Raw genomic sequence first — 23588 nt, forward strand, 5'->3', positions numbered from 1 at the left:
CGGCATTCCCAATTGGCAGTTCTGGATTTTCCCTCGTAAAGGAAATTAAAGATTCTACCTCTCAGCATGATGATGATAACATCTCAACCACCAGTGGTTTTTCTTCAAGAGCTTCTGATAAAGGTATTCTTGGCATTTGGTAGTATATAATTTTGGTAGTAAAAATAAATTTCATGGGATAATTTTTTCTAACTTGGTTGTCATTTTCAATTTATAAAAATATAGGCGTTGTGATTAGTGGCATTACTATGCATTGCATATTTTTGTTTCAGATATAGCTGTTTCAAAGAACACTTCAGTACCACCTCTGTGGTCCCCAGAGGCTGAACGTTCTCATTCACTCTCACAGCACACTGCCACCAGCTCAAAAAAACCAGCATTCAACTTGTCTGTCTTTGGAACACTTTCTCCTGTGAGTACTAATTTGATTTGATTTAACCATGTTAGTTTTGAGTGTTTATTGCTTATAATTTATCATTATGTTTTTGTGCAGTCACTTGGGAATTCTTCAGTTCTTAAAACAAGTCAGCTTGGAGACTCTCCTTTTTACCCTGGAAAAACGACATATGGTGGGGCAGCAGCTGCTGTAAGACAGTCTAAACTACAAAACACACCCTATCAGGTTGGTTTGAATAGGAGGAGGATTCGTAACCATTTTTTTTAATAATCAATAAGTAACTTGGCACTTAAATAGAGTTTTGGTTTAGTTATTCTTTGGTGAAATGATAGAACTCTGGATTACAGTCTTTTCACTTAGGCGCTATATTAATATTATTTGAGACCTAAGGGAACATTTTATACATTATTTGTGATTCATTCATTCACTCATTCATTCATTCATTCATTCATTTATGGCTGTGTTGGGTTTTGGTTGCTGCGCGCGGGCTTTCTCTAGTTGCAGTATGTGGGCTTCTCTTGTTGCGGAACATGGGTTCTAGGTGCGCCGGGCTTCAGTAGTTGCAGCACGTGGGCTCAGTAATTGTGGCATGTGGGCCCTAGAGTGCGTGGTTTTCTGTAGTTGTGGAATGCAGGCTCAGTAGTTGTGGCTTGCGGGCTCTAGAGCACAGGCTCAGTAGTTGTGGTGCATGGGCTTAGGTGCTCTGTGGCATGTGGGATCTTCCCCAGCCAGGGATCGAACCTTTGTCTGCCGCATTGGCAGGTGGATTCTTTTTTTTAAATTTATGTATTTTTTGGCTGCTTTTGGTCTTTGTTGCTGAGTGCAGGCTTTCTCTAGTTGCGGCGAGTGGGGACTACTCTTCGTTGCGGTGCGCGGGCTTCCCACTGCGGTTGCTTCTCTTGTTGCAGAGCATGGGCTCTAGGCATGCGGGCTCAGTAGTTGTGACTCCCAGGCTCTAGAGTGCAGGCTCTGTAGTTGTGGCACACAGGCTTAGATGCTCCGTGGCATTTGGGATCTTCCCAGACCAGGGCTCAAACCTGTGTTGCCTGCATTAGCAGGCAGATCCTTAACCACTGCACCACCAGGGAAGTCCGTGTGTGTGTGTGTGTGTGTGTGTGTGTGTGTGTGTGTGTGTGTTTTAGGAAGTATGATGATTAATTCCTTTTTTAAAAAATTGAGGTATAATTTACATGTAGTAAAATTTACCCTTTCCATAGTATTTGAATTTTAACTAAACACATACAGTTGAGTAACCACTTCTGCAATCAAAATACTGAATAAACATTTCCATCACCCCAGAATATTACTTTGTGTATCTCTGTAATCAGCCCTTCTTCCTACTCCTTTTTTTTTTTTTCTTTTCTATGCCTCACTCTCTCCCTTCGGCTCTTTCCGCGGCCCTTCGGGAGAGCAGTCTCTGCCTATCTCTTCCACGTGACGCCGCCTCCCCCTCCCAGTCACCCCTCCCACCTCGCCCTTCCTCCCGCCTCAGCCTCCTGGCACGTCCGGGCCCGAGCCGCCATTTTGTGTGAATTTCTGACTGCAGCGGGGGTCGGGAAGCGGGGGCACCAAGGGCCGGCAGACAGACAGTCGCCTGTCTCTGCGGCCCGTTTCATTTTCCTAAATTCCTTTTTTTTTTTTTTTTTTAAATCACCCTCGCTCGCTCTCCCCTTTTCCCTTTCCCCCTCGCTTGCTCCATTGCGCGTGGCCCGCGCTAATTACACCGAACCACCCACCAGTGTCCGTGTCCCCCGGGTCTCCCACCCCCGGGCCCGCAGTGGCGTGTGTGTGTGTGGGTGCTCTCGCCCCGATGAGGGACCTCCGCCTGTGAGGGAGTGGACCCCAGGGGCGGGCTGCGGAGAAAGCAGGCGGTGAGCGGCCCGCTGAGGCCTAGGCCGTGCGGCCTACGCGGAGGTCGGTGCACCCTTCTTCCTACTTCTACCTCTTGGCAACCACTGATCTGTTTTCTTTCCCTGTAGTTTTGTTTTTTTCCCAGGATGTCATAAACTTAATCACGTACTGTGTAGTTTTCTGAATGTGGCTTATTCTGCTTAGCGTAATGTATTTAAGATCAGTGTCTGTATTTGCCTATATCAATAGTTAGTTCCTTTTTATTGCTGAGTTATTGTTTATCTGCTCACCAGTGAAAGGATGCTTGGGTTGTTTATAATTTTTGTCCATTGTGAATAAAGCTGCTCTAAACATTAATTTTCATTTCTCTTGGGTAAAAATACCTAGAAGTTGGACTGCTGAGTCAGATGGTAAATATACATTAATTTTATAATAAACCATGAAAGTGTTTTCCAAAGTGGCTGCTACCACGTAGTATTCTCACCAGTGTTACAAGTGTGTTCTGGTCAGCGCTTGTTATCAGTGTTTTGTTTATTTCAGGCATTCTAGTAGGCATGTAGTGATAACTCCAACTCACTGTGGTTTTGCATTTCCCTAATGATTAACGATGTTGGGCATCTTTTCTTGTGCTTATTTACCATCAATATATCTTAGGTGAAGTACCTAATTCAAGTCTTACTGTCCATTAAAAAAGAATCTAAAAACATTTTTCACTGAGTTAAATGAATATAGAATATTAGTTTTAGATGTGCAACATAGTGATTTGATATTTTTATACATTATGAAACAACTGCATTAAGACCAGTTACCATCCATCACCATACAAAGTTGTTAAAATATTACTGACTATATTCCCTGTGTGTACATTACATCCCTGTGACTTATTTATTTTATAGCTGAAGTGTACACCTATGAGTCCCCTTCACCTATTTTGTCTGTCCCTTTTGCCCATTTTTTAAAAAAATTTTTTTTCTTATTAGTGAGTTTTGAGAGTTCATTATTCAAGATGTGAGTCCTTTATTAGATATATGTTTTGCAAATATTTTCTCCCATTCTCTGGCTTGTCTGAACAATATCTTGTCAAGAGAAGTTTTTACTTTTGATGACATTCAGCATATTTTTTCTTCCTTTTATGGTTCATGCTTTTGGTATCATATCTAAGAAATTTTTGCCTAACCCAAGGTCACAGAGACTTTCTTCTGTTTTCTTTTAGAAGCTTTATAGTTTTAGGTTTTAATTTAGATCTGTGATTCATTTTGAGGTAAAATGTTTGTGTGTGGTATGAGGTGTAGATCAAGATTCATTTTTTTAACATACGGGTTTTCATTTTTTCTAGTCCTGTTTGTTGATAAGACTGTATTTTCTCCATTGAATTGCCTTTGCACCTTTTATGAAAATCATTTGACCATATATGTGGCTCTATTTCTGGACTTTCTGTTCTTTTCCATTGATATGTGTGTGTCCACGTGCACATATATATATATACACCTATCTTTTGTCAACACTGTCCTTTTGTCTTGATTACTATATCTTTATATTAAGTCTTGAAATCAAGTAATCTGAGTCTTCCAAACCCCCCTGCCCCCGCCCAAGATTGTTTTGGCTTTCCTAGTTCCTTTACTTTTTCATAATTTTAGAATTACCTTATCAGTTTCCACAAATCTGCTGGGATTCTAATTGTGATTGCATTGAATCTAAAGATCAATTTGGGGAGAATATACATCTTAACAAAACGGAGTCTTCCAGTCAGTGAACACAGTATGTCTCTCCATTATATAGGTCTTTCTATTTCTTTCATCAGTGTTTGGTAGTATTCATCACGCAGACCTTGCACATATTTTGTTGGATGTATACCTAAGTATTTTATGTTATTTGGTATTAGTCAACAATAAATAACCCAAATAGTCTATTCAGTAAATTGAATTCATAGTTAAAGTACTTTCCACCAAAGAAAACTTCAAGCCCAGATAACTTCCCTGGCAAATTCTACCAAACATTTAAGAAGAAAATAATACCAATTTTATACAAACTTTTTCATACAATAGGAAGGCATACTTCCAACACATTTATGAGGCCAACATTACCCTGATATTAAACCGGACAAAGACCTTACAAGAACTCTACAAACCAGTATTTCTCTTGAATTACCTACACAAGCCTTTTCAACAGATATTTGCAAATTGCACCCAGTATATATAAAAAGGATACTACATTATGATCAAGTGGGGTTTATCCTGGGAATGCAAGGTTGGCTCAACATTTGAAAATTAATGTGATCTACCATGGAAACAAACTAAAGAATAAAAACTGAATGAACATCTCCACAGATACATAAAACACATCGAACATCCATTCATGATAAAAATTTCCAGTGACTTAGGAATAGATGGGAACCTACTCAACCTGATAAATTTTGTCTACGGAAGATCTTCGGCTAGCATCATACTCATGGCGAAAGCTTAGTATTTTCTTCCTAAGATCAGGAAGAGAGCAAGGATGTCTGCTGTCACTGCTACTGATCAGTGTTGTGCTGCAAGACCTAGCCACAGCAAGAATACAGAAATACAAGGCACCCTGATTAGAAAGGAAGAAGTAAAAATGACTCCTATTCATAGACAACGTGCTTATCTACATAGAAAACCTTAAGAAACGCCAAAAAAAAGTTGTCAGAACTTACAAATGAGTTTAGCGAGGTCACAGAACAAAATCAGCTGTATTTACATACATATATTAACAGAACAATTGGAAATTGATTTTTTAAAAACATCAATTTAAGGTAAATTACATCATTCTGTGCTTTGTCCCAAGAGTTACTTGATCATAAAAGTCCAGTTTCATGTGTATGTTGTCATGGTGCTTACATTACAGGTTTTGACCTTTTAAAAATGGAGGTGTAATAATACTTTAAGCCTGTAGGCTTTTGGTAGGCTTTTGGAGAGGGAGATCCATTTGAAGATGACAATCCATGATATAGAAGTGACACAAAAGCAAGTATGTATGAAGATTGTGTCTTGTCTTTAGGAGTAGTTTCTTTCCTAAGTAGAGGATGCTTCTATGTGTAATTGACAGTAATTATGAGTCTTATTTCTGAGTGTGTTCATGAAGGGCAATATTTTGTTACTTAAAGTGTCAACTGGATGTTGGAGTTACACAGGGAGTTTTTTCTAAAGCTTAAACTGGATCATATTACTCTTTTTCACAAAATTTTTTCAGTTAAAATAGTTCAGCGTGTATTAGAAGATAAGATGAAGCATGCCTGTGATTCATGGAATAGTCCAAGTCAGAGTATATTTCTGCTACTACGTCCTCTGTTTCTTGTATCAAATCCTATACTTTTTAATGCTGAGTCTTGACATACCCTTAGAATCCTTGTCAGCATGAGCTTCCAACTGTTCATCATTGATATTTGGGGTTAAATCTATTTCCTATTCCTTTCCTAGGGTGTTAGAGCTGGGAGGTATATTAAAGATTCTGTAATTCAGTTCCATTTTATTGATTTGTGAATTGAGGCCCTGAGAGGCCAGTGATCAGCAGAATCCAATGACAGACTGTCATGTTTTCCCTGAGGATTTTAATGTTACCTCATGTTTGCCAAAGCCTCTGGCCTGAACAGCAGCCCTAAACAGTGCACCAAGTTCTTAATAAAACTAATGTAGAATGTTGCAGCTACTCTGAAAATAAAATGAATATTGGTATCAGAGAAACTTATTTAAAGTAGTCATTATGATTCAAGTTTTCAGATATTATGAGCTATTTATAGAAACTGAGTTATATTTTGATTGTGAGCATATATTTTTTTATATTAAGCATTTCCAGACTACATTTGTGGTAGTCACTTGGATGTTTTGTGGTAGTCACTTGGCTATTAGAATGTTATAATGCGTTCATGACAAAAGGAAGTGTTTCTGTTAGAATTTGTAAACATTGCTTGTGTGTTAAAGGGTACATGTTTATTCTTTATAAGGATTTTTCCTTAACTCCAATTTTAAGAACGTTTAAAAGTCATTTATTAAGAAATAGCCTGAGTATTTAAAATTTTTCTTATACTAAAATTTGAGAAACAAGTCAGTTTAAAATTTTTAATTTCCATTTCAATAAAAGTTTACAGTCTTGTTTAGCTATCTTGGATGTTACTATAGTTAGAAGTTATTTAATACCAAAAATGATTAATACTAATGCAGTTCTCATTAGTGTTCTTTGATTTAAATATCAGGGATAAATTGATCCAGGTGTTACTGTAACTTTTTACCAGTTGTCTCATTTTTCACATTTAACATAGCTGACTGGTCTTTAGAGTAGCATGTGCTATTTTATCATTTTTATCTGATTGTAAAAGTAATTTCTCAGAGAATTGAATTTTCAATAAAGGCATAAAGAAAAAACGTTGAACATGAGCTTAATGATACCACCCAGAGATAAGTTGCTGTTAACAGTTAATCCTATTTCACTTCTCACATTCATTCGATTTTGCAAATATTTTCATTGCCTGAAATATGTGCTTTAGAGTTTACGGTTTCAACAAATAACTCAAGGTTTACATTATAGGCACCAGTCAGAAGACAGATGAAAGCTAAGCAACTGAACGCACAATCCTATGGTGTGACTAGTTCAACAGCTCGGAGGATATTGCAGTCTTTAGAGAAGATGTCAAGCCCTTTAGTGGTAAATTTTTTAAATCACAAATTCAGGAGTGTAACAGAATTTGAGTTTAGTGAAAAATCTTAATTTTATTATTTCAATATTAACAGGATGCAAAAAGAATTCCATCTGTTTTTTCTTCTCCTCTGAATTCCGTAAGTTGACTTTTAAATCTTCTTAGGAGATAATATTTTTATATATTGGTGATGAGAGTCATATTTTTTCCAAGTTTCCCATCTATTCTAATAGTGTTTTATTTTTTCAGCCTCTTGATAGGAGTGGGATAGATACCACCACAAATTTTCAGGCCAGAAGGGAAAAGGTAAGACTTCGTTAGCATTTATTTAAGGTATTGGCAGTTTTGTTGTATTTATTTATTTATTTTGCATTATGCGGGCCTCTCACTGTTGTGGCCTCTCCCGTTGCGGAGCACAGGTTCTGGACGTGCAGGCTCAGTGGCCGTGGCTCTTTGATTTAAATATCAGGGATAAATTGATCCAGGTGATACTATAACTTTGGCCTAGCTGCTCCGCGGCGCGTGGGATCTGCCCGGACTGGGGCACGAACCTGTGTCCCTGCATCGGCAGGCGGACTCTCAACCATTGCGCCACCGGGGAGGCCCTGTATTTATTTTTAAGTTGGCAAATATACAAATTGACTTTAATTGATAGTCATTAGGGAACATGTTTGAAAAAACAGATTTTTTTACTTGGACATTGTAGCCTCTTGTGAGGGCCTTACCACATGCTGTATGTATATGTAGTAGATGCTCAGTGAATATTTCTTGGTTATTTGGCATTTCCATCTTCAGTATCCTGGCAGTCTTTTTTTTTTTTTTTTTTAACTTTATTATTTAAAAAAATTTTGGGGGGGTATAGGTGATTTACAATGTTTTGTTAGTTTCAGGTGTATAGCAAAGTGAATCAGTTATACATATGTCCACTCATTTTTTAGATTCTTTTCCCATATAGGCCATTACGGAGTATAGAGTAGAGTTCCCTGTGCTATACAGTAGGTTCTTATTAGTTATCTATTTTATATATTCCTGTCAGTCTTTATGAGTGACTCTTACCTTTTGATAAATGAAAATAAGAGTGAACGGAGTTTGACGTTTTTATTAATTAGAAGTTCAGTGAACTAAAGCCCTCATTGAACATAGTTATCTTTGTAAATTTTCCTCATAAACAAACATTATGTCAAATTTGTTATGTGTGATGGGATTTCTAGTTGGCATATCTTCCATCAGTCAGCCAATGTACTGTTCCAAGATAGCAGAGCTAATAAAAAATATAACATAGATTATACATTGATAACCTTTTTTAGTGTATTCTGTTTGGTTAAAATTAGCTTTGGAGGTTACTGTGGGGGGAAAAAAGTGCTTGATAGTTAGAGTTAAAGAGGTATATTTTTTTGTCAGCTATATTTGTGGCTAGTTAAATATCCTTCAGGGGAAGCAGATTCCCAGATCATTACTTGTGAAAGCATTTATTATGATACCAAGTTCCCCCAGCAGTAATTGATTAAAATTATCATAAATCTCTGAATTAATTGTGGTAACTATATTCAAGATATTGGTAAATTATAATTATTGTTACTGAAATTCTGAAAGCTTAATTGAGTTTTTTCTTGGGATAGCATTGCTTCTCAGTTTTCCGTAGTACCCAGACATTTGTAATAAGGCAAGAGAGAATTCATTATTGGCTGCTGTGATGGGATTAATTTAAGCCATTAGCTGCTTTTCTCAGACTCACTTATATCAGATTGCTTAAAAAGACGTAAAATTAAAAAATTGTGCCATAAGAGAAGTTATCATCAATAAAAATTTTATTAATGGTTGAGTATAGTATCAATAAAATTTTGGTAATGGGTGCTAGGAAGTATAAAGACCAGAATACAGTATTGTAGTTCAGGTTTTACAGTTGTAATCAGAACAGTCTACAAAACAGACTTGTTCATTGAATTATAGGATCAGCACATTTGTGATGAGGATTTAGGGAAGAGCTAGTAACTATACAGAGGCATTGCCCTGGAAACCAGTGTTGTTCACATCACAGCTGCTGCTAGGTGAAAGGACTGTATTCATAGTATTACAGTCTTCGGACAGAGTAGAAGCTCTTGGCTTTATAGTTGTCTTACACCAACAGGATTTTTACTGTGTTTCAGTGTACCAAAAGAATGTTGACAAAACACTTGTGTACTTAGATAATGAAGCCAGTTCATCTTAATATTTGGAATTCTTCCCAGTGCTTTACTAATTAGACTTAAATTGTACGACTTTTGATTTGGTTTTTAGATAACAGTGGAAGAAAATTTACTTGGAGAGAGATTTGCTCATTTTTTAGCAATTAAGATATTTTCATAGCTAGTTAAAAAATACAGCTGAAGAGAATGTAGATAGTAATTTGGGGAAAATGGCAAAATCAGTTTTATGTTTGAATAAACATATATATGTATGTTGGTCAGTTTTATGTATGAATCAGTTCATATGTTTGAAATTCATCTTGTAAAACCTTAGATTATTCAAAATGCTCTGCAATAGTTTCCATTTTGTGTGTGTCACATGTGTGTGAAAAGGCATTAAGTCTAGAATAAAATAGTCTGTGAAACTGTTTTGAAATTATATGTAGGTATATGTCTAAATAAATAAGTACATACATAAGTTAATAATATAAATACACACACCCTTGGTTCTTTACTTTCACTTTTTCCTCCTAGTATTTGTTTGCACCCACTGGGTATTTCTCTAGGAAGTACTCATAGGCTCTGGGTTACGTTAGCTATTGTCAAATACTTTTCAGATATGCATCGCTGATATATGAAAATAAAAGTTTGTCTTTTGATTTCTGCCTGTCTGTAAGGTGGACTCTCAACACCCCCCTGTTCAGAGACTCATGACCCCAAAGCCAGTTTCCATAGCAGCAAATCGAACTGTTTATTTTAAACCATCTCTGACCCCATCTGGTGAATTAAGGAAGACTAATCAAAGAATAGATAAAAAGCACAGTGTGAGTATGTGTTTATTTTCACTAGTCTTTGAATATCGATTAAAATGAATAAGTAATGTAAAGTACCAGTAACTTACTACTGCAGTCTAGCAACTAGATAATGCATAAAGTTTGTGAATTAGTGATGATTACGAATTGGTATGGCTTTAAATGGTTGGCACCTTGGTCAAATCCTAAATTAGTGTTTACTAGTAAACACTAGTATATATTCATTGTTTAGATTAAATAATTTTGCCACACTAGCTTTATTTGTGTGTTTTGTTTATGTTATTGAACTATTTGAAAATAAATTTTAGACACCATGACTGTTCACCCCAAACTACTTTGGTATAGATCTCCTATGTTGTCATGTCTAAGCAAATTACTGTCAGTTCCTTCCTAATGTTATCTAATATCTAGTTCATATTCATATGTTATTTATAGCTGTTTGGGGTTTTTTTTTGTTTTTGTTTTTGCCATACCATGCATCTTGTGGGATCTTAGTTCCCCAACCAGAGATTGAACCTGGGGCCCAGGCAGTGAAAGCGCAGAGTCCTAACCACTGCACTGCAAGGGAATTAATTCCCTATGGCTACTTTCGAGCCAGAATCCAAACAGGTTTCACATATTACTTTTGCTTTTGTCTTTCTAGACCTCAAATCTTCATGCTCACCACATTGTTTTTGTTTTTAAATAACTTCCTTATTGAGATATAATTCACATACCTTGCCATTCACCTGTTTATTTAAAGTTTACAGTTCAGTGGTTTTAGTATATTCACAGTTGTTCATCTACCACTGCAGTCAATTTTAGAACATTTTCATCACCATCCCCTCCCCCTCATCCAAATCTCACATCTGTTAGTAGTCACTTTCCACCTCTACCCCTCAAGCCCTAGGCAACCACTAATCTGTCTCTATAGGTTTGCTTATCTGGACATTTCATATAAATGAAATCTTAAAATAAGTGGTCCTTGGTGTTTGGCTTATTTCACTTATGTTTTTGAGGTTCACATCATATATTAGAACTTCAGTCCTTTTTATGGCTGAATAATACTTCATTGTTTGGATATACCATGTTTATCCATTCATCAGTTGAGGGACATTTGGGTTGTTTTCACTTTTTAACTGTAATGAATAAATACTGCTGTGAACTTTTGTGTGCAAGTTTTTTTGTGGACATAGGTATTCATTTCTCTTGGGTCTTATAGCTTGGAGTAGAATTGTTAGGCACATTGGTATTTGAAAAGGCCAGGTCATTTGTCTTATATGATGTGTCTCGTATCCTGGGTTTGTCTGTTTTCCTGTGTCATTTAACTAAAGTGTATTTTTTTGTATTTACATAACATCTTCCTATTTGTGCCTTTGTTTATGTTTAATTTCATTCAATCTTCATAACTCAATTTCTTTAAAATTTTCAAACTAAAGTTGAAAGAATAGTACAATATTTACCCATTTCCTTTAACTTGACTCACCAGTCTAACATTTTGTTACATTTGCTTTATCAAACTTTAAAAAAATGATTTGAGCATAATTTTGGACTTGGAAGAAAAATCTTAAGAGCTCCACATTTTACTACATTTCCTTCATGTTCTTCTGTGTTTTCTACAAGCACATAACTGCAGAACAATTACTCAAACCAGAAAGAAACTTGTCATCGGTACAGTACTATTATTTACAGATTTTATTTAGATGTTTTCTACAAACACATAACTGCAGAACAATTACTAAAACCAAAAAGAAACTTGACATTGGTACAGTACTATTATTTACAGATTTTATTTAGATGCCAGTTGTCCCAAAAGAAAGAAAATGCAAGATCATGTCTTGCACTGAGTTGTCATATCTCTTTATCTCATTTAGTCTAGAACAGGTTTTTTTTTATTTGTTTGTTTTTTGGTATTTCATAACATTGATAGTTCTGAAGAGTAAAGTAAGCTGCGTGTTCGACGTCTCCTCATGATTAGACTCCAGTGTGGTACTTTTGGTAGTAATACCACAGAATAGAGTCTGAACTCTTCTCAGTGTCGTATTAGGAGGCACGCTCTACCAGCTTGTCCCACTCCTGACACTGTGATAACTAAGGTGGCGTCTGTGGGATTTCTTCACTGTGAAGTTACTATTTTACCTTTCGTAATTAATAAGATAACTTTGAGAGGATAAATATCTTTTTCACCCACCAGTGTTTCACCCACCATTATTGATGATATTTGCCTGAATCTATTATCTGTAGATGCCAAATGGTGGTTTTCTAATTACATTATTTCTTCTACCTTTATGAAGTTGGTTTTCTACTGTAGGAAGTTTTCTTTTCTCTTCGTTTGTGTGTATTTCTCTATTTAAGTCAGCATGAATTCTTCATAAGATTATAATCTTTTATTAGTATTATTTATTTTGATGCTCATATTGTCCCATATTTGGCCTTTGAACTGGCTCCTGTGTGTCCTTTTAATATTTCCCCATCATTTTTCAAGCACTTAGTTTCTTTTTGATACTATAAAACAACCCAGGCTCATCTTGTGAGTTTTCAGCCCCAGCCCTGTAATCAGCCATTTCTCCAAGGAACCCTGATTCCTTTAGATGGAGGAACTCTTAAGTTACAGAGAATCATTTCAAAAGGAATATCCTTGTAAATTTGATTGCACATTTAATAGGCCATAATGAGAGATAAGTAAAAGTATTTTTGTGGTTGGTAAGTGTATTAAATTTGTACAGTGCTGTTTTGTTGAAAGGACAGTTGTGCTTAGTGACAGTTTATGTGTATAATCACACTGTAGCTCTTGGTCATCATTCAGGAGACAGGGTACAGGTTGCAGATTTTAGGATTCACTAACTAAAAAATCATCAAATTCCTGATTCCAAATATTAAAATTCACAGATAGAAGGTTGGTGTTAAGAAAATTAAATAAGCAAGCGTGTAAATACATTGTGTTTATTCTTTCCTAGACTGGATATGAAAAAAATATGACACCAGGACAAAATAGAGAACAGCGAGAAAGGTAATGTCATCTTTATAGTGAAGCTTCTTTATACTTATTTGTAAGGTCTGTATTTGATTTGTATCTGCCTTTTTGAAGATTAAGAAGGTTAAAAAAATAGAAACCACACACACACACACACACACACACACACACACACACACACACACACCCCTGTCAGCTTTTAAAATCACATTCAGCTGAACATTTATTTTCTCAGTTGTTAGCAGTTCTAATTTTTTGGTGTTCAATTAGTTAACAAGTTATGGACCAGAGTAATACATCATTGGTTTTAATTTTCTCTTTCTTTGCCTAGTGGCTTTTCTTACCCAGATTTCAGTGTGTCTGCAGCCAATGGTTTGTCTTCTGGAGTAGGTGGTGGAGGTGGGAAGATGAGGCGAGCGAGGACGCGCTTTGTGGCATCTGAACGTCAAGAGGAGGAGGTAGGGTTGTACTCTTTTTCTTTTTCTTTTTTTTTTACATCTTTAGGGTTGTTGTACTCTTCTGAAGCATCGTAATACCTTGAAGTTTATTATTAAAAGCTTTGGTGTGGTGGTGAGGGGGAGACCTGGAGGTCCCCTGGAGGGGTGCGGTTTGGGGAGACCCAGCACAAGAATAATCTGCCATTGAAACAGTTCCTTAAAAGTGTATGTGTGTATGTTAAGCTGTCAGGCTTTTTTTTAAAATAATTTTTGGCTGCGTTGGGTCTTCGTTGCTGCGCGGGCTTTCTCTAGTTGCGGTGAGCAAGGGCTACTCTTCATTGCAGTGCGCTGGCTTCTCATTGTGGTGACTTCTCATTGTGGTGGCTTCTCTTGTTGCGGAGCATGGACTCTAGGCTTGCGGGCTTCAGTAGTTGTGGCATGCGGGCTCAGTAGTTGTGGAGTGCAGGCTCAGTAGTTGTGGCGCACAGGCTTAGTTGCTCCATGGCATGTGGGGTCTTGGTTTCCCCGACCAGGGATCGAACTGGCATCCCCTGCATTGCAAGATGGATTCTTAACCACTGGACCACCAGGGAAGTCCGGAGAAATGTTTCCACCTGTATAACCCAAACCCCTTATCAAGCTGTCAGACATTTTCATCACTCCAGAAAGTTCACTCATACACCTTCCCTGTCAATGCCCATTGCCTCCTGCCCCAGGGACAGTCACTATTCTCATTTGTTCCATCATATATATATATATATGGTTTTGCCGGTTCTAGAACTTCATATTGATAGTCAGTATGTATTCTTTTGTTCCTGACTATTGTGAATAAAGCTGCTGTGAACATCCTTGAACCTTTTTGTAGACATAAGTTATTTCTCTTAAGGTAAATAGAAGTGGAGTTATGAGGTTATATGATATGTATTTAACTTTTTAAGTAACTGACAAACTGTTTTCCCCAAAGTGATTGTAACATTTTACACTCCCACCAGCAGTGTGGGGCTTTTCTTAATTAACTACTCTTTATCAGTAGTTGACTGTCATCCTTTAAATTTTAACCATTCTGCTTTGTGTATGATGGTGTCTCATTGTAATTTTAATTTGCCTTTCTCTCTTGCTTAATAATGTGTTCTTCTTTATGTGTTTATTGGCCATAATATCTTCCTTTGTGAAGTGTCAGATCTTTTGCTCTTTTAAAAATTGGATTGTCTTACTATCATCGAGTTGTAGGAACTCTATAAATTCTAGACCCAAGTACTTTGTCAGATACGTGTCTTACAAATATTTTCTCCCAGTTTGACTTGCCTAATCCTTTTCTTAACAGTATTCTTTGATAAGCATATGTTCTAACTTTATGAAGTCTGAACTTACCCATTTTTTCCCATTATTTTTACTGTTCTTTGTGACCTAAGAAACCTATCCCCAGGCTGCCAAAAAAGTCTCCTATGTTTTCTTCTAGGAGATTTATAGTACTGCTTTTATGTTTTTCCTAGTTTCCTTTTTGATTCCTTATATGATCTGTGGATTATTAAGAAGTGGATTTAGTCGTGATTTTAATGTTTTGAAATGTATTGAGACTTGTTTTGTAGCCCAGCACATGGTCTGCTTGATGAGTCTTGATGAATGTATATTCTGCGGTTGTTGGGTGTAGTATTCTCTAGATATCAGTTAGATAAGATGACTGATAGTATTTCTAAGATCTTTGTTCTTGCTGAATTTTGGAGGGAGTGGGGTGGGGAGATGTCTGTTTACTGTATTGTTGAGATATGAGTTAAAATTGTCAACTTTTATTTGGTGAATTTATCTTTTTCCCATTTATAATGTCAATTTTTGCTTATTTTGAGGCCCTCATTGGTGCATACACCTTATATCTATTGTGGCTTCTCAGTGATTTGCCCCTTTTAATATTACTAAATGTCCTTTAAAAAAATCTTTGGAAATATTCTTTGTTTTGAAACCTGCTTTAGCCGGTTTTTAATATAGCCAGCCACTTTATTACTGGAATTAGCCTTCTTATGCTCACTAACTGCAAGTTATATCTTTTACCATCCATTTACTTTCAGTCTGTGCCTTTTCGTTTAACGTCAGTCTCTTATAGACAGCATATAATTGAGTCTTGTCCTTTTATCTATTTTCTGCCTTTTAATTGGAATGTTTACTTATATTATTGGTATGGTTGGATTAAGGTCTACCTTTTTTTAAATTTTCTGTTTTTCCCACTTGTTTTTTGTTTCTCTCTTGTACCTTTTGAAAGCTGTCTTCTTTTAGGTTAAGTGGAAAAATTAAGAGGAAAAATGGACGTTTACCTCACATATTCTCCACTTCTTCCAGAAATCTGAATTTCCATTTGGTATCATTTCCCTTCACCCTGAAGAACCTATAGAGCAGGTTTTATGGTGACAGATTCTTAGTTTTGTTTTCTCCAAGTGCCTTTATTACACACCTGTAGTTTACAGAGATTTGGTTTGCCAGAGATTTAGACAGTTTATATGCAGACTTGGGACTCCCCTTCTGTGGCTCTTCATTCCTGCATCTCCCCTTATTTTCTACCTACTGTGATCACCTTTGTGTGTCCTTTGAATGCCTCAACCAACGGATTTGCAGTTTTCTTTCTGAATTTCAACTATCCAACTGGCATCAACTCAAAGAGAGCAGGAAGCTCACTCAGAAGAAGCCCGTCTTCTAAGTATCTTCTTCCCTCCAGTATCTGCTTGCTTTTGGTTGCTTTGTAGTGTTTTCAGATGGATGTTTTTAATATATTGTCCAGCGTCTATAATTCTTATCTGTCAGAGCATTGGTCAGACACAAGCTCCTCCACCATTAGCAGAAGTGGAACTCTTTTCGTTTGTTCTAGTCTGGGTCATTTGAGACTAGTGGTGGTCTTTGCTATATTGAGTTAAAAACCAAGGCAGTTCACCAGACTTACCAGTGCTGACATTTATTAAATGCTTGTTTTACATGCCAAGACCCAAAGTGACTTTCTTTCATATTAATACCACAACTATGGTATGTTAATTTTTTTTCTCATTTTCACCAGTTAGGAAATTGGTACTGAGGACAGTTAGGTTCACAAAGTCTCATGGCTGACTGGTGGCACATATCTTGTTGGTGGGTTTCATATCTTGTTTAGTTTTTTCTTTTTTTATTCAAGAGCTCACATTAACACTGCATAGTGCTACCGTATCCCTGTTTATTCTAAACTTACCTGTAACTATTGATATATCAGTTCTACCTGAAAATAAGTAGAGTCAAAAGTATGACACGAAAGATGAAATATACCATTGTAAAACATGTTGTGTTTTAGGAAATGCAAGTCCCAGTATTACCGAGAATCTCTCTACCCATCACCAGTTCTTCACTGCCTACCTTCAGTTTTAGTTCTTCTACGATCACAACTTCCTCTCCATCACCCACTACTCCTTCACAATCATTAACAAACCAGGTAAAAGACCGTTGTACCAATAGAGGTGTTTTTTGTTTTTTCTCATTCTTTATTTTTAAAAAAGCTAATCTGTTTAAAGCAATGATTAATTTTCACTATGGAAATTAACAACTCAGTAAGATGAGAAAGATGGAAATAGTGTTTTGCTTTTTTTTTTTTAATGTACATCATGATGGGAGCATTCTTCAATTCTTATGAATGCATTAGAGGAAGAGTTGATTATTAGTTTGTTTCCAAACAATGTTGCCAGTTAAAATACTTGGTTTTTTTTCCAGTGAGAGTGGATTTATGTTTTTGTTTCTCAAGTAGTATTAACATTTTTAATCTGCTCCTGAAATTTTTATGCTTTTTTCCCTTTTACATCTTCTGAACATATTCTTGTAGATGTTATTTTTGCCCTTTAGATAAATATCTCCCTCTAAGGTAATGTATTTTCCCTTCCAAGAGGAAGCAAGATCTTATAGCAGTTAACTGTTAAGTAGTTTTCAGAAGTTAAAAAGTGATTTTTAAATTCAAAAGGGGAAAAAATTGCTTTTGGCTTCTTTGTAATAATTAATTTTGCTTAAGGTCTTTTTTTTATTGTCAATTTCTTTTCTAAAAAACTATTTTTGTATCGTTTCTTTAATAATTTGGAAAACTAGGTACAGATGACCTCTCCAAACAGCACTGGCAGCCCCTTGTTTAGATTTTCATCTCCAATTGTAAAATCTACTGAGGCAGATGTACTACCTCCGTCATCTGTAAGTAACAAGCAAGGAATATTTCATATTTGATTTCAAAGGCATACTGTATTTTTAAAATCAGATCTAAGATGCCATTGGTAGTAAGAAATACCACTTTTCTCACCAAAATAATTCCAGTGTACAGAAAACTTTGAATGAATATCTATATATTTTTTACTATATATACATATATGCATATGCATTTTCTTATGTACCATTTGCAAGTTAGGATGCAGACATCTTGGTACCCTTAATACCTTTCCGTGTATCCCCTAAGAAAAAGGATATTCCTTTGTATACCCACAATACAGTTATCCTATCCAAGAAATGTAACATGATATAATAGTAATAGTGTTTCATGTTCAGATCTACCCATCAGCCCCAGACTGTCCTTTAATTGTTGTTTGTTTGTCTTGGTCCTGGATCCACTTACGATTAGGACTAATCTAAGTCATATTGAATTTAGTTAACATGTCTCTTGAATTGACTTTAATCTAGAAAAGTTGGAAGTTTTTATGTCCCACAATATGTATTTGTTTCTTCATAATTAAGAATAAATATTTTGAGTAAGAAAATACATAAGTTTAATGTTCCAATTGCCCTACCTGTATTTGGCATGTGTATCATTTTAACATGTTACTTTCTGTTTTTCACTGTGTCCTTGTTTTCTGTCACAACTAGATGTTCCAGATCATTTTGTAACTTCCCTGCCACATGCCTGAAATGCACTTGTTGGCCATAAAGTCTCATATTTTTTTATTAGGAAATGGCATTTAGAAATCCGGAACTGGGAATCAGGAGCACATTATTTTACATGTTGCTTTGAATGAAAAAATGCTTCAGAAATTTAAAATGCTCTTGTTAAACTGTGACACACCATTCATTATAAGCATACCAATTTTAGAGATTTAAAATAGGAGAAACTGTGAATCTTAGAACATGTGGTATTCAGTATATTTTTTTGACTTGGCATAAAATAGAGCTTTATATTTGATAATCATTTGAAGCTAAATGGACACTGAAAAGACACCTTCTCTTTCTACAGATTGGATTTACATTTAGTGTGCCCGTGGCAAAGACAGCAGAATGTTATGGCACTAGTAGTGCCTCAGAGCCACTTACAAGGAGTTCAGGTAAGGAACCATTTCCATAATATTTCACATAAAAATACATTAGATTGATATTTTAAATTATCTTTTACCTTTGGCAGTTCTTGTAAATGGTTTCATTTGAATACAGTTAGCTCTCTAAATGTGAGTGGTTACAGTTTGGATGTGAAAGGGATGGTCACAATAACAAATTTATCCACTGTCTTTGTTTAGTCAAAATAAAGTGATAGTTTATTATAAATGAAATCTTCCCTTTCTTTTTAACATCTTTATTGGAGTATAATTGCTTTACAGTGGTGTGTTAGTTTCTGCTGTATGACAAAGTGAATCAGCTGTACGTATACGTATATCCCCATATCTACTCCCTCTTGCATCTCCCTCCACCCTCCCTACCCCACCCCTCTAGGTGGTCACAAAGCACCAAGCTGGTCTCCCTGTGCCATGCGGCTGCTTCCCACTAGCTATCTGTTTTACATTTCGTAGTGTATATATGTTGGTGCCACTCTCTCAGTTTGTCCCAGCTTACCCTTCTCCTTCCCAGAGTCCTCAAGTCCGTTCTCTGGTCTGCATCTTTTTTCTTTATTCCAGTCCTGCCCCTAGGTTCTTCAGAACCCTTTTTTTTTTTTTAAGATTCCATATATATGTGTTAGCATATGATACTTGTTTTTCTCTTTCTGACTTCACTCTGTGTGACAGACTCTAGGTCCATCCACCTCCAAATAACTCAATTTCATTTATTTTTATGGCTGAGTAATATTCCATTGTATATGTCGATGGACACTTAGGTTGCTTCCATGTCCTGGCTATTGTAAATAGTGCTTCAGTGAACATTGTGGTACATGACTCTGTTTGAATTAAGGTTTTCTCAGGGGATATGCCCAGTAGTGGGATTGTGGGGTCATATGGTAGTTCTATTTTTAGTTTTTTAAGGAACCTCCATACTGTTCTCCATAGTGGCTGGAGATTTACATTCCCACCAGCAGTGCAAGAGGGTTCTCTTTTCTCCACACTGTCTCCAACATTTATTGTTTGTAGGTTTTTTTATGATGGCCATCCTGACTGGTGTGAGGTGATACCTCATTGTAGTTTTGATTTGCATTTCTCTAATGATTAGTAATGTTGAGCATCCTTGCATGTGTTTGTTGACAATCTGTATATCTTTGGAGCATTGTCTATTTAGGTCTCCGCCCATTTTGGGGTTGGGTTATTTTTTTTTTTTGATACTGAGCTGCTTGTATATTTTGGAGATTAGTCCTTTGTCAGTTACTTTGTTTGCAAATATTTTCTCCCATTCTGAGGGTTGTCTTTTCATCTTTTTTTATGGTTGCCTTTGCTGTGCAAAAGCTCTTAAGTTTCATTAGGTCCCATTTGTTGATTTTTGTTTTTATTTCATTTCTTTAGGAGGTGGGTCAAAAAGCATCTTGCTGTGATTTATTAGAGTGTTCTGCCTATAGTTAGATAGTGTCTGGCCTTACATTTAGGTCTTTAATCCATTTTGAGTTTATTTTTGTGTATGGTGTTAGGGAGTGTTCTAATTTCATTCTTTTACATGTAGCTGTCCAGTTTTCCCAGCACCACTTACTGAAGAGGCTCTTTTCTCCATTGTATGTTCTTGCCTCCTTTATCAAAGATAAGGTGACCATATGTGCGTAGGTTTATCTCTGGGCTTTCTATCCTGTTCCATCGATCTATATTTCTGTTTTTGTGCCAGTGCCAGACTATCTTGATTACTGTAGCTTTGTAGTAATAGTCTGAAGTCTGGGAGCCTGATTCCTCCAGCTCCGTTTTTCTTTCTCAAGATTGCTTTGGCTATTTGGGGTCTTTTGTGTTTCCATACAAATTGTGAAATTTTTTTGTTCTAGTTCTGTGGAAAATGCCATTGGTAGTTTGATAGGGATTGCATTGAATCTGTAGATTGCTTCGGGTGATATAGCCATTTTCAGTGTTGATTCTTCCAATCCAAGAATACGGTATATCTCTCCATCTATTTGTATCATGTTTAATTTCTTTCATCAGTGTCTTATAATTTTCTGCATACAGGTCTTCTGTCTCCTTAGGTAGGTTTATTCGTAGGTATTTTATTCTTTTTGTTGCAGTAGTAAATGGGAGTGTTTCCTTAATATCTCTTTCAGATTTTTCATCATTAGTGTAGAGCAATGCAAGAGATTTCTGTGCATTAATTTTGTATCCTGCTACTCTACCAGATTCGTTGATTAGCTCTGGTAGTTTTCTGGTAGCATTTTTAGGGTTCTCTGTATGTAGTATCATGTCATCTGCAAACAGTGACAGTTTTACTTCTTTTCTGATTTGGATTCCTTTTATTTCCTTTTCTTCTCTGATTGCTGTGGCTAAAACTTCCAAAACTATGGTGAATAAGAGTGGTGAGAGTGGAAACCTTGTCTTGTTCCTGATCTTAGTGGAAATGGTTTCAGTTTCTCACCACTGAGAACGATGTTGGCTGTGGGTTTGTCATATGTGGCCTTTATTATGTTGAGGTAGGTTCCCTCTATGCCCACTTGCTGGAGAATTTTTATCATAAATGGGTGTTGAATTTTGACAAAAGCTTTTTCTGCATCTATTGAGATGATCATATGGTTTTTATCCTTCAGTCTGTTAATATGATGTATCACATTCATTGATTTGCATATATTGAAGAATCCTTGCATTCCTGGGATAAACCCCACTTTATCATGGTGTGTGATCTTTTTAGTATGCTGTTGGATTCTGTTTGCTAGTTTTTGTTGAGGATTTCTGCATCTATGTTCATCAGTGATATTGGCCTGTAGTTTTCTTTCTTTGTGACATCCTTGTCTGGCTTTGGTGTAAGGGTGATGGTGGCCTCGTAGAATGAGTTTGGGAGTGTTCCTCCCTCTGCTATATTTTGGAAGAGTTTGAGAAGGATAGGTGTTAGCTCTTCTCTAAATGTTTGATAGAATTTGCCTGTTCCATCTGGTCCTGGGCTTTTGTTGGAAGATTTTTTTTTTTTTTGCGGTACGCGGGCCTCTCACTGTTGTGGCCTCTCCCGTTGCGGAGCACAGGCTCCGGACGCGCAGGCTCAGCGGCCATGGCTCACGGGCCCAGCCGCTCCACGGCACGTGGGATCTTCCTGGACCGGGGCACAAACCCATGTCCCCTGCATCGGCAGACTCTCAACCACCACGCCACCAGGGAAGCCCAAGTTGGAAGATTTTTAATCACAGATCCAATTTCAGTGCTTGTGATTGGTCTGTTTATATTTTCTGTTTCTTCTTGGTTCGGTTTCAGAAGGTTGTGCTTTTCTAAGAGTTCCAGGTTGTCCATTTTATTTGCATATAGTTGCTTGTAGGAATCTCTCATGATCCTTGGTATTTCTGCAGTGTCAGCTGTTACTTCCCCTTTTTCATTTCTAATTCTATTGCTTTGAGTCTTCTCTCTTTTTTTCTTGATGGGTCTGGCTAATGGTTTATCAATTTTGTTTATCTTCTGAAAGAACCAGCTTTTAGTTTTATTCATCTTTGCTATCGTTTCCTTCATTTCTTTTTCATTTATTTCTGATCTGATCTTTATGATTTCTTTCCTTCTGTTAACTTTGGTGGGTTTTTTTGTTCTTTCTCTAATTGCTTTAGGTGTAAGGTTAGGTTGTTGGAGATTTTTCTTGTTTCTTGAGGTAGGATTGTATTGCTATAAACTTCTCTCTTAGAACTGGTTTTGCTGCATCCCATAGGATTTGGGCTCTCATGTTTTCATTGTCATTTGCTTCTAGGTATTTTTTATTTCCTCTTTGATTTCTTCAGTGATCCCTTGGTTATTTAGTAGCATATTGTTTAGCGTCCATGTGTTTGTATTTTTTACAATTTTTTCCCTGTAATTGATATCTAGTCGTATAGTGTTGTTGTCGGAAAAGACACTCGATATAATTTCAATTTTCTTAAATTTACCAAGGCTTGACTTGTGACCCAAGATATGATCTATCCTGGAGACTGTTCCATGAGCACTTGAGAAGAAAGTGTATTCTGTTGTTTTTGGATGGAGTGTCCTATAAAACCAATTAAGTCCATCTTGGTTAATGTATCTTTTAAAGCTTGTGTTTCCTTATTTATTTTTGTTTTGGTTGAGCTATCCATTGGTGAAAGTGGGGTGTTAAAGTCCCCTACTGTTACTGTGTTCCTGTCGATTTCCCCTTTTATGGCTGTTAGCATCTGCCTTATGTATTGAGGTGGTCCTATGCTGGGTGCATGAATATTTACAATTGTTATATCTTCTTCTTGCATTGATCCCTTAATCATTATGTAGTGTCCTTCTTTGTGTCTTGTAATAGTCTTTATTTTAAAGTCTATTTTGACTCATGAGAATTGTTACTCCAACTTTCTTTTCATTTCCATTTGCACAGAATATCTTTTTCCATCCCCTCACTTTCAGTCTATATGTGTCCCTAGGTCTGAAGTGGGTTTCTTGTAGACAGCATATATATGGGTCTTGTTTTTGTATCCATTCAGCCAGTCTATGTCTTTTGGTTGGAACATGTAATCCATTTACATTTAAGGTAGTTATCAATATGCATGTTCCTGTTACCATTTTAATTGTTTTGGGTTTGTTATTGTAGGTCTTTTCCTTCTCTTGTCTTTCCTGCCTAGGTAAGTTCCTTGAGCATTTGTTGTAAAGCTGGTTTGGTGGTGCTGAATTCTCTTAGCTTTTGCTTGTCTGTAAAGGTTTTAATTTCTCTGTGGAATCTGAATGAGATCCTTGCTGGGTAGAGTAACCTTGTTTGTAGGTTTTTCCCTTTCATCACTTTAAATATGTCCTGCCACTCCTTTCTGGCTTGCAGAGTTTCTGTTGAAAGTTCAGCTGTTAACCTTATTGGGATTCCCTTGTATATTATTTGTTACTTTTCCCTTGCTGCTATTAATATTTTTTCTTTGTATTTAATTTTTGATAGCTTGATTAATATGTGTCTTAGCGTGTTTCTCCTTGGATTTATCCTGTATGGGACTCTGTGCTTCCTGGACTTGATTGAAAACTTCCCTAACATGGGAAAGGATATAGTCAACTATAATCTCTTCAAATATT

General features: G+C 36.5%; 1 protein-coding gene across 2 annotated transcripts in view; it reads left to right on the forward strand.

The window, feature by feature from the left end:
* Window positions 1-23588, forward strand: part of NUP153 (nucleoporin 153) — a 74570-nt gene that overhangs the window by 28916 nt on the left and 22066 nt on the right. For both annotated transcript variants that reach the window (XM_007461262.1, XM_007461261.1), the window contains exons 4-15: window positions 1-123; window positions 273-412; window positions 494-622; window positions 6794-6910; window positions 6997-7041; window positions 7152-7208; window positions 9745-9891; window positions 12816-12868; window positions 13164-13290; window positions 16574-16711; window positions 17353-17451; window positions 18479-18566. In XM_007461262.1, coding sequence (XP_007461324.1) covers window positions 1-123; window positions 273-412; window positions 494-622; window positions 6794-6910; window positions 6997-7041; window positions 7152-7208; window positions 9745-9891; window positions 12816-12868; window positions 13164-13290; window positions 16574-16711; window positions 17353-17451; window positions 18479-18566 — 1263 coding nt within the window. The remainder of the gene's footprint in view (window positions 124-272; window positions 413-493; window positions 623-6793; window positions 6911-6996; window positions 7042-7151; window positions 7209-9744; window positions 9892-12815; window positions 12869-13163; window positions 13291-16573; window positions 16712-17352; window positions 17452-18478; window positions 18567-23588) is intronic.

Source organism: Lipotes vexillifer, unplaced genomic scaffold (assembly GCF_000442215.2).
Source record: "Lipotes vexillifer unplaced genomic scaffold, Lipotes_vexillifer_v1.1 scaffold863, whole genome shotgun sequence".
Lineage (NCBI taxonomy): Eukaryota > Metazoa > Chordata > Mammalia > Artiodactyla > Lipotidae > Lipotes > Lipotes vexillifer.